The sequence below is a fragment of the Symphalangus syndactylus genome, chromosome 11 (assembly GCF_028878055.3).
Source record: "Symphalangus syndactylus isolate Jambi chromosome 11, NHGRI_mSymSyn1-v2.1_pri, whole genome shotgun sequence".
NCBI lineage: Eukaryota > Metazoa > Chordata > Mammalia > Primates > Hylobatidae > Symphalangus > Symphalangus syndactylus.
The window spans coordinates 12083645-12095797 of record NC_072433.2 but is presented as its reverse complement, the minus strand read 5'-3'; the positions used below and the strand labels follow the sequence as shown (position 1 = coordinate 12095797).

The 12153-nt window shown below is 39.2% G+C and overlaps 1 protein-coding gene across 10 annotated transcripts in view; it reads right to left on the bottom strand.

Annotated features, from left to right (window-relative positions):
- The window catches only part of EYA1 (EYA transcriptional coactivator and phosphatase 1), a 349363-nt gene that overhangs the window by 43137 nt on the left and 294073 nt on the right, over positions 1–12153 (bottom strand). For 8 of the 10 annotated variants that reach the window (XR_010114399.1, XM_063612623.1, XM_055297987.2 and 5 more), the window contains one exon: positions 5033–5122. The exons of the other annotated variants lie outside the window; for them this stretch is intronic. Coding sequence is in view for 7 of the 8 variants with exons in the window: in XM_063612623.1 (XP_063468693.1) it covers positions 5033–5122 (90 nt within the window). In the remaining variant the exon portion in view is untranslated. The remainder of the gene's footprint in view (positions 1–5032; positions 5123–12153) is intronic. 10 annotated transcript variants of the gene reach the window in all.

Here is a 12153-nt window from a genome sequence, read left to right as displayed (position 1 = left end):
TGTATATAGGGACACTTCAGTTTGGACTGTAATTATCCATATGCTCACACCCTTTCATATGGCTACTCTTGGCTTGTGGAGGGGTTTGGAAGCAGCAAAGCCCTACAGTGTCTTCTTTGCAAGCACCTGTGAGATCCTTTGGCAGCAGAGAACCAGAGCTCTAGCATCCACACAAAAGCTGAACATAGGGCATCAGAGTTTCTTCTTTATTTATAGAGAATAAAGGACTTTCTAGGTGAGTTATACTTTCCCAACTTGAGAAATCGACTTCTGAATTGGTTTAAATATTTCACACTTTTTGGAAGCACAAACAGTATGTCAGTACCAAGTGCTTTACTTGAAATCGAAGTTTCTTAACATTGGCATAACTGATATTTTACAGAAAGAATTTTTTTCTAGCTAAAAATAAACACAAATAAGACATATTAAAATAATTTATAGATGATAACCTAAGTTTTAAAGTAAGAAAATATTATTGCAACTTTAAAGACCGAATTAAACCAAGGGATAATCTCTTTGCTTTACAGGAAAAATCACTGTAGCTTTCTCCTTTTACATGATGCTGTTGCCTGAAGACCATCCACAAGCTCCTTTCCTTGGCCCTGGACTTATCAAAATCACACGCTAGTGGGAACAGAACTTTCTGCCCCAGGCCTTTTTTTTTTTTTTTTAATAGAAAGAGTGAAAACAAGGGGCAACAAGTGTAGGTGTTCAAATATCAGACCTGGGCTAGGAGTCTACATATTGAAGGCCCCAGAAAGAACAGGAATATTCATGTTGTAAATCTTGATGCAAAGAAGGCTGTGGTCTGCTCCAACTAAACAATGCACTGAAAGAGTGGAGAGGGGAGTTTAGAACAGCTTTGCTACTCACGGGGTGAGCGTGGTATGTGCAATAGTTTCATGTGCCAGCATCTCACAGACACGAGAGGAGGGTTCCCACTCTTCCCAGTCCTTACTCTTCAGGGGTAACGGGTGACCCGAGACCAGAGACCTGGTTCCTGCTGACTCTTAAAGGTCACTATGTCAACACGGGTTAGGATGGCAACCATAATGCCAGTGAAATCATATTCCTTAACCAGACAGAAGAAGAAAATTCAACATGAACTTAAAGCATTATTTTTATTTAGGCTTGTATCCATCTTCATAAAATATTTTCTTCTAACTATGGAAAAATCCAGAAGGAGAACTGACCAGCAGCAGGTTAAACTGAAATATTATCGTATGCTGAAGGCCTTTCCTCACTCTGTTTGAAGGTTGCCTTTCAATAAAAAGCTAACAGAAAGAACTCTTTCTCCAACCAGTCAGAAAGAGTCATACTTTACTAAAGGAGCTGAAAAAGCCTCCAGCTCCTACTGTCATTCATAAAAAATGACTTCCATATAGGCATCATCGTATTGCACATGGAGAGTTTTTTTGTAAAATGATATGCAGGACGTTAGTCAGACTTAGAAATAGGAAAGCCAGACGTACACTACGGAACTAAAGTCGAAACGCTTCTCTTGGGGGGAAAATATTATTTCCTAAGATAATTATGTCTCCCTGTCACTCATGTTCCTTCATACGTCAAACATTTTTTATGGTACAGAAAATATTTTTTTTCTCCTTTTTTTTCCCCTGGTGTGTCAACAGAATTGATATAAGTTGTGATTTTCTTTAAATTAAAAAAGTCACTAAGTGAGATTACAAACAAGACTTATGAAACTAAAATGAATTAACTTAGTTCTTAGAGTTCAATTAAGATATTTCTAAAGTACTTCAAAAATTATACCTTAAATTTTCTAAATCATATCCTAATAACCATTTTAAGCATGTACATTGATTGATAATATGACAAATGTTACTGAAAGCTCCTCACACAGGGGGTGTATTTCATTAGTCAGAATGTCTTGTTAAGCAAGGAATGAACTAACCAAATTATACCAAGAGATAGCTGGCAAAAGTTAAGATTTAGAAGAAAATAAGACCAAAAGTCAACAATTAGAGTTCAGGCATCATACTTCAAGCTAACCAAGAGACTATTAAGCTCCTTGAAATTACTTATGTTATAGACCATACAAAGCTAAAAACATGTAACTTAAATATATTAAAATATTCATGTCCCCTACCACTATCCATTGCTAGTTGGAGTGTGAAATCAGGCATTACCACGTCACTTCTCCCTGATGAGATCATTCTGGTGTTCTTAGGAGCATTATGCCAATACACATTTTTTTTTTGCCAGAAAATAATTTTACTTTTCATTTTGGAGAAAACATATTTGCAATGACCAGTCCCAGATTTGTTGAATTTCAAAAATATAAAAATAAAAGATTGGCCTGGGAGCGGTGGCTCATGCCTGTAATCCCAGTGCTTTCGGTGGCCAAGGCAGGTGGCTCACCTGAGGTCAGGAGTTTGAGACCAGCCTGGCCAACATGAGGAAACCCCGTTTCTACTAAAAGTACAAAAATTAGCCATGCATGGTGGTGTATATCTGTAATCCCAGTTACTTGGGATGCTGAGGCAGAATTGCTTGAACCTGGGAGGCGGAGGTTGCAGTGAGCTGAGATGGTGCCACTGCACTCCAGCCTGGATGACACAGCAAGACCCTGTCTCAAAAATAAAATAAAATAAAATATTGAAATAAGTAAAAAACCAATTTATGTTTTACAATATTGCGCATATCTAGGGCAAGTAAACAATTTCCAAAGACAGACTAAATGAATCTTTCATTTATACTTTTGTTAATATCCCTAACGTAAAATCAACTTTTGTAATGCTACAAGCTTAAACATTTTTCCATGATTGTTTTATATATTTGGTTGATTATACCTTCATTCTCTTTTCTACTTTACCTCTAGTAAGGAATAGTCCTCATGCCAAAAACAGAATCTGATATTTCAGTAACTTCATAGACTGCTGTTTTTTTTTTTTCTTTTGAAATTTGGGTTTACAAAAAAAAAAATACATCTCCTATACCCTAAAAACCTAGAGCTTTTAATATATTTGTTTGAGTAGAATTTCAGTCTCTATATAATCAGTGTAAATAATGTCAATAAACAAAAATCTGGTTATACGACACTGAAATTGAGTTTGGAAGTTTTTTGGTCTATATTATAACAAGTTATGACTGCCTAACATCTCACTTTTCACCACCTAATTTTGGCACTGTATAAGCAAGTTTTGGCACTTTTTTTTTTTTTGAGACAGAGTTTTGCTCTTGTTGCCCAGGCTGGAGTGCAATGGCGTGATCTCCGGCTCACCGCAACCTCTGCCTCTGGGGCTCAAGTGATTCTCCTGCCTCAGCCTCCTGAGTAGCTGGGATTACAAGCACTGGCCACCACAACCAGCTAATTTTGTATTTTTCATAGAGACAGGGTTTCTCCATGTTGGTTGGGGTGGTCTCGAACTCCCAACCTCGGGTGACCCAGCCACCTCTCCCTCCCAAAGCACTGGGATTACAGGCGTGAGCCACCGCGCCCAGCCAAGTTTTGGCATTTTTAAGAAGGTACAGAGTTTTAAAACAATAGGAAATTACTGCAAATTTCTTCTTAATGTTTGCTATTAACACCTATTAACATCAATAAAGGTAACAAGGTTGTACCTAGGACAAAAAATCAGTCTACTCTGTATCTTTACAAACAAATGGAAACTTAGGAAAGGCATTTTTTAACATACTAGTAAAATGTGGAATCTTTTGTGCTGCTCTCTAAGTGAAATACAATTATCAATCAGAAACAGCTTTTGAAAATAAGTATGATAATTATGTGTTTCTAAAGGCAATTAATTCTAAACTTGTCACTCAATGGGAATATTTCTACCTTAAAAAAATAGTAATGCCTTACATGTAATTTCTTCTTGAGGAAAACACTTTAAATTGCAAAAAAAATTTGTATTTTACCCTTAAGTGTAAAATAAATTTTTCACTAAGGAATAGAAAAAATAAAGTATATTTAATAACTTTATTGCACTGGAAGTTGCCAATTCATCTTTGAGTAGTTTCATTTCAGATGAAAAGAAATCAAAATACAGGACAGATGTTGAACAAACCGCATTTAAGTTCTGTCACACACTGGCATTTTTCAAATGATTTTGGCTCATCTATTAAATAAGGTGCATTTTGCTTGATTTTGAAAAGGGAAACATCAGGAAATATTTAAAGGCCAATTGCTGCCAATTAACTTTGATCAGTAAAGGTTCTATTTGAATCTTTCAGATTCTTCTCCTGTCTGAAATAACATACATTTATAAATCGAACAAAACAACAGCTTGATGATTAATGCCTGTTGGCAGCCCTACCACAAGCTTGCTTAACAGCGGGGATTTAAATATACAACTGTCTCTATTCAGAAGAGAACGAAATGTAGTTATAGTCATGTTTTCTCATAATGGAGATATGAAAAACAATATTCTCTATCCTTAAGAATGCTGCTAACCAAGACCATGGTGTTTGTCAGTGCCCGTAACAATTTAGCTAGCCATCTTACAAGGGTCTGCCCTGAAATCATAATGGACCAATAAAATCAACAGCAGTGTGACATAAGCAATCCTGGCAACCCAAACAGCAGACGCCAGACTAAAACATCTTCCTACCAACTGGATCAGCCAGAAAGTAAAGCATCGGTCCTCATACAATAAGAGTCTGACATTATTTTTAACTTCAGATGAAATAAAGATGACAATCTTATAAGAAATGATGAAGAAACAAGAAGAGCAATAATATAATAATATGCGAGTATTATGAATTCTGAATTACGAATTCTGTTGGACATATCTTAGCGGTGATTATGTAGCTTCTGATAATCAACAAAGTTTAAGATTCTTGATATCAAATTTTAATCTTTACTACTGGTCATGTAGGATCTAACTCTGAAAATCAACAGCCAAAGTAAAGCAAAATAGAAATCCCATGAAGGCAAAACACATTGCCACATTACCAACAAACCTCTGTCTCACTATTCCAATGACATATTAAAAAAAAATCCCATCATTATTTTAAAACCAATCACCTATTTTCAGACATGCAAAAATATGTATTAAAAATTAGAACTTACTTCTAAGTCATTAAAAAATAAATGTGTGTCTGCCAAGTTGAAAATCATTTCTTCCATTCGCAGTCCAAGGGAAACTGAAGTGGGTGGATCCTAAAATAAGAATATGACAGGTGAAGAACATGTATACTTCAGGTTACATGAAATAGAGTGTCTCATTAAGAGGAAGCAGGCATTGGGAGAGGCTGAAAGCAAGAGACACAGAGAGAGACTTGGGCAACAGCTGCTTATTTTAGTGTGCATGACTTATTCTGTGTGCAAACTTTAGGGACTTATTTTGTAAAAAGAGCCCCAAATGTTGATGGTGCTTTACATACTGAAGAAAATCTCATTCTTTACTTTTTTAAAATTTAAAATCCAGGGTTACTTAGACATAAAGGAAATTCAACTTTATATGTCTATTTCAGGAGCAAAAAATTCAGTGAATCAAGAAGCCACTGCTTATGTTATGCCACAATCCATTAAGAGCATCTAAGTGCACTGTCACAAATATCAGAAAATAGATACACTATAGCAAGCTTGCCCAATCCGCAGCCTGCAGGCTGCATGCAGCCCAGTACAGCTTTGAATGCAGCCCAACACAAATTCATAAACTTTTCTTAAAACACTATAAGTGATTTTTTTTTTTTTTGAGACGGGAGTCTCACTCTGTCGCCCAGCCTGGAGTGCAGTGGCATGATCTCAGGTCACTGCAGCCTCCACCTCCCAGGTTCAAGCAATTCTCCTGCCTCAGCCTCCCGAGTAGCTGGGACTACAGGTGCGCACCAACACGCCCGGCTAATTTTTTTTTTGTATTTTTAGTAGAGACGGAGTTTCACCATGTTGGCCAGGATGGTCTTGATCTGACTTCATTATGCGCCCACCTCGGCCTCCCAAAGTGCTGGGATTACAGGCATGAGACACTGCGCCCGGCCTAAGTGATGACTTTTTTTTTTTTTTTTTAGCTCATCAGCTAACATTAGTGTTAGTGTATTTTATGTGTGGCCTCAAACAATTCTTCTTCTTCCAGTGTGGCCCAGGGAAGTCAAAAGATTGGACAGCCCTGCACTATAGGTTAATTTCAGAAGGGTAGTACGTAGTAATTTTAATCAATAACTCTCTATCATTATTTGTATTTATTCAACCTGTCAATTTTAAGTATACTCAAAGCAGGAAGTGATGGCCACTCTGACCCCACCAAGCACTGTCCAGCTCAGGGAGCTGATCTTAAGATTCACATGACACTGTCCGGGCATCAAACAGCCCATGCCATACTCAGAGGGCAGTGCTACATTCCACAGTGCACAGTGGCTTCTATCTAAAACTTCAAGTATTGGACACTAGCAGTGAGTAGTCAGCCTCTCCCTACAAGCCAGATCCTGATGACATCTACTGGCACTGAAATGAACTTGGGGGATAGGCAGGTATTTGCAATTTTATCCTGTATTTACTGTGTATCAAATCTAAGAAGCAACATGGTTCCTGGCTGAAGATCCTGTATAGGAAGTGATGAAAGATAACATTTCCAGGAAGTATACGAGGCTATGAGTTTTTGAAGGGTTTATTGGCATTCTACTAATAATACCGACTTTCGTATGTATGCCATTTTCAATTTTTCCAAAGAACAATAATTTATGATATACTATTTTATTGTCACAGCAAACCTTTGGAATAAGTGTGGAATCTCCTTGCATCGTTATGTGACCAGGGGGATTTTAAGTAGAGAAACTGCCTTCAGATAGGCCCCATTGGGCAGGTGTGCCATGTGTCATGACATGTGTGTCATGTGCCTTTGAGTCTTAGAGTCAAGAACATACAATCCAAAGAAAAGACTCTTATGATTCAATATTGCCCAATGTCAACTTTGTACACTATCTACCTTGTTTTCTGAACACACTAACTTTATCTCCAATATTGAGACATGCCCGTGTGTTACCCCTACTCTTTAACGCCTGTCATGCCTGTAAGTTTGGGACGTGGCAAGAAGTGGTGGGAGAGGAGGCCTAGACTGTAGGCCAGACCCTGCCTTTGCTTTCCCACTTAGGTGTCATCCTCTCATGGAGCCTGGTTTGTTCACTAATAAATCTGAGAGCAAGATGGGAAACACAGTAATATTCTCACATAGACTAATAAAAAACATCTTGTCTTTCATTTGTCAGAATCATACATGTTTGTATACTTAGGAGAGAGCAGGGCCTGGAAAGGGTGGGAGATGGGAGCAGAGCCTCGCTGGGTACCTGCCAGGGGCCCATCTGCTGTAGCATGGAGGTCAACCCAACCCAACCTGGCTATTCCTCCAGTACCGCCCGCCCCTAGCACCGCCCACCCCTGGCACCGCCCACACCCCTCCAGCACCGCCCACCCCTGGCACCGCCCACACCCCTCCAGCACCGCCCACCCCTGGCACTGCCCACACCCCTCCAGCACTCCCCACGATCTTGGCACTACCCACATCCCTCCAGCACCTCCCACATCTCTCTAATACTTCCCACTGTCTTGGCACCGCCCACATCCCTCCAGCACCTCCCACATCCCTCCAGCACCTCCCGCCCTCTTGGCACAGCTCACATCCCTCCAGCACCTCCCACCCTCTTGGCACAGCTCACATCCCTCCAGCACCTCCCACCCTCTTGGCACAGCTCACATCCCTCCAGCACCTCTCACCCTCTTGGCACAGCTCACATCCCTCTAGCACCTCTCACCCCCTTAGCACCATCCACACCCTTCCAGCACTACCCACATCCCTACAGTATGTCCCACCCCCTTAAGCACTGCCCCCACCTCTCCAGCGTGGCCCAAGTTCTACCTTCCAGCAGCCCTAGAGGAGGAACAGAGTACGTGAAATATGGCAGGATGGGGCAATTCACTCACCGCAGTTCCTCTCCTGCCTGTGCCTTTTCCGCCAGCTGACTGACAGTGGAAGGGAGGCAGAGGACATAGTATTGCCAAATGTCGGGGGTTAGATTGGCAAAGGGGAAAAGCAAACACCCCAGGGTTGATAGGAAGGCAGAGAGGAAATAAAGATGCAGAGGCTGAGTGTCTAAGAGTTCTGCTGGGAGGGACAAAGGAAAACGATTCCCTCAAATTTTGTGTATGATTCATACTCCTTAGCATTCTTAAATTGTCCCTTTTTAATACACCTGAAATCTATGAAATTTCATAGGTTTTAGGAGAATTATAGTTTACAAATTACTGTAAAGAAAAACTAAAACTAACTCATTTACTCTTGGATTTATAAGAAATTGTTCATTCACAAGGAGTTTAAGTATCAGTAGGCATGCTGGAAAAAGCAAATGCTCAAAGAGACCCTACAGCTGAATTAACCTGCAAGGGAAGCTCAAACAGATGTGTCTAAAACAAAACACCTGACTAAGGTGTTTATTCCCTCTAGCTCAGGCCAATAAAAATACCCTGACTTGTCTCATAACCATGTCAATGAATCTTTTTATGTGGCAAGGATGGAGCCTCACCACATTTATTTAATTGCCAATTCTAAAATTTATGTGCCATAGTATTGTTACTTTTGAAAAAGTATTATTTCTCCTTGATACGGTTGCTTATTTATATGACCATTGAAAGAATTACTCTATTGTTCGTTAATATATAGCATAGTTTAACTTTTCTTCATAAATTACAGTAATGACTTGCTAGTCAGAATACTAATAAATTTTAAAGGCTTGTTCAGTCTAGTGGTAAAATACAACACAGATGTTGGTCTTATTTACCTCTTAATGTTATTCTCTTTTGTTATTAGCTGTCATTCCTCAACAGTTTTTATACCTGTCACTCCAAGATATTGTTTTGAAACATTTATTACACCAAGAGAACAGTCTGGCAGCTAACTGGAATGAGATAATTTTAGAATAGGAAGGGGGTTCTAGTTGAGAGCAGTGTTTTTCAGGCATCTTTGAACCACAATGCTCAGTAAAAAACACAATTAACACTGGGATCTAAGAATCTCTCTTATGTGCACACACACACAGCTGAAATATATTTGCCAAAGCAAGATTTTGCTCACTGTGTCGATATACCCTGACACTGTCCATTTCACAGCCCTGTCTCAATCTACAGTTTGAAAGGCAGAGCTCTAGAAAACACCTACTCTTTGACTTTAGAAACAGAACACCGAGTTCCTAGAGGGTTGTGATTTGTGCGTGATGACCCAGCAAGTCTCATACAAGTACAAGTCAAATGTGAAAAATGCTAACATTGAACAGTTAATAAATTACTTGTGGCTTGATGGCTTATTTTGGCATATTAAGAACAAGGAAAAAACCACGTTCTTAAACCAAAACTGAGATGTTAAGATCACCAGGTCTTTAGTTTGATCTGACTATTTTTATAATACATAATTTTCTTGCAATAACAAATTCCAGAGCTGCAGTTATAAAAGGGCTTCTTTTAAAACACCATTTTTTTGTTATATCACTTCCAAAAAATTATTTAGAGCTTCACCTCCACTTCAAAGTAACATCTCATTTTAAGTCAATCTCATTGCCGAATGTTCTCATTCTTTTCAAAACGTGGCCTTTCTGTGGCGTATGCCACTGCTGTTTACTCTCTTCTTGACATTTCTCCTCTATGACAGCAATCTTTTATGGACATTTTCCTAGAATCTATGTATACATCATCTGCTTGTTAAATGTCTGTATTAGTCCATTCATGCTGCTAATAAAGACACACCCAAGACTGGGTAATTTATAAAGAAAAGAGGTTTAACTGACTCACAGTTCAGCATGGCTGGGGAGGCCTCAAGAAACCTACAATCATGGCAGAAGGGGAAGCAAACACATCCTTCTTCACATGGTGGCAGCACGGAGAAGTGCAGAGCAAATGCAGGGAAAAGCCCCTTACAACACCATGAGATCTCGTGAGAACTCACTACCACGAGAATATCATGGAGGTAACCATCCCCATGATTCAGTTATCTCCCACTGGGTCCCTCCCATGACACATGGGAATTATGGGAGCTGCAATTCAAAATGAGATTTGGGTGGGGGCACAGCCAAACCATATCAATGACATTGGTTCCTAGGACTTTATTCTTATCCTTCCATCTCTCATTCTGTTCAGATCACCTTGTGGACTCAAGCACACTGATGGCTTCAACCACCACCCACTCCCCTCTATCAGATCTTAGATCTCAGCTGGAGGCTCATATATCAATTACTTATTGGTCATTTCCACTTAGATGTCCCATAAAGCACCTGAAACTCAATGTGTGGCAAGTTGGATTCATCACATTTCCTCTGGACACCTACTGTATTCATTCTTTAGAGGAATGGCATCCTACCAACCCAGACGGTGGCATTTTCCTAGCCACCTCTTTTTAGCCCCATATTGAATCAATTTCAACATTCTGTCACTCGGACCAGAAATTTCAGCCCCCCTTATTGTCATTGCCATTGTTCTTTGCTTTCTTGTTTTTTTTTTCCCCCTTGGCCTTGTGTCTTTTGTGGATATTTGGTATGGTCTCCTTCACTGGGGTCTATTTCTAGGTTGTCGCTATCTTCATTCCAGCCTCTCATCTCTTTCAAAAAACATCCAGACACTTAACAAGTACAAAAGACCCGTACATGTCTAACTTTTGCTTACATATCCAAGATGGCCTGTTTCTGATTTTTCAAACTGTTGTCTTGATCATGAAATCCTTTCCTCAAAACACAACTAGGCAGAGGCCTAAACTGGGCCAAAGGATCTGTCCACACAGGTTCATAAACCGTGGTCTCAGATGGAGCCCGTACACTCACATCTCCATCCCTGCAGGCAGCGCTCCCCGCCGGGCCCCTGTCCCAGTTCCGCAGCTCCAGCTCCCTGAGTCTTGCTGGCTGGGTTCCGCAGTTGCTGGTACCACAGCTCTATGTGTTCTTGTCTCGGCAGGACAGGGGTTTAATCCCTGTATCTTCCTCCTCCTGTTTTTTAGATTCAGAGTTATGGTTTTCTTTCTTTTTCGTTTTAGTATGAAACTGTTATTTGCAGAATCAAAAAGAGGGTATCAATCCTCTGAAAAAACATAATGGGAGGCTTTGTTTCTATTTCGTGTAGAATGTTTTGTTCAATTAGATTTTTCTCTCTCTTTACAGCCTTTAAATAACATTTTAAGCTTTAGGCTATGATTCCTTGGTTTTTCCTATCCCTATATCCTTATCTGTATATCCTTGGTACCCAACACAATGCATGTCATAAAGGCTTTCCCAAAATTTGGTGGAGGAATAAATGAATGAAAAGCAATAAATAGAGAATATTTCAGATAATTCCAGTGAAGAAAAGAAGAAAATACTAAATTTTACCTTTCATTAGCTGTTAGTGTTGTCAGTGAAAAAACAATTCCTAATGATCTACCCGAAGGAAAAATATGGGCACTTGAATCTGAAAATCTCCTTTGATCTACATAATATAGTATTAAACATTAAACATGTTCACTAGTAAATGCTATCCACCTGATTGAGGAAGAGCCCATTCTTAGAATAGCTGCATAAGAAGCCTTACTCTTCCGTTTAATGAAGTGGATAATATTACCATAAGGTCAGCATAACATTTATTTTGTAAACTCAGTAGTGTATGTATTAAACCATTTTGTAAAATATGTTCTTATGTGCCCTGAAATTTACTTCTCTGGTAAAAATCGAATAGCACAGTGAAGAGGCTCAAAAGGAAAAAAATATACACTCAACTGTTTTATCAATTTTCTTGTTTAATGAAGAAATTGTACATTTACTGTAGTTCTTATGCACAGGAAATTCTTCTAGTGGAAACCCTCTTAAGTTGTTCTTCACCCAAACAAAACTGAATACACAACATCTAACTTCACGCCCACACACAGGAATGAAATCTAACCCTGCTCTGAAATTATTTGGATATGATATTAAGTTGCAAATGTCTACCTGAAGTCACTAAAGTGAAGTGAAGGAACTTGTTGTCATCCTAGGCTACCCATGGCTGTTTTCAGTACATCAAAGGCAAATTATGTCTACTAATTCAAAGTAACATTATGTAGAAAAAGTAAATAATGATGAAATTGGCTGAGTGTCTGTAGAACCAGGAGTAAAACAATTGTTTTGCCTTCATCCTCTGTCAAGTGGTCTTTAATTATCCCATTGCCTCAAGGTCTCTTTCTCTTGTTTCTACAACACAGAACTGCTCGC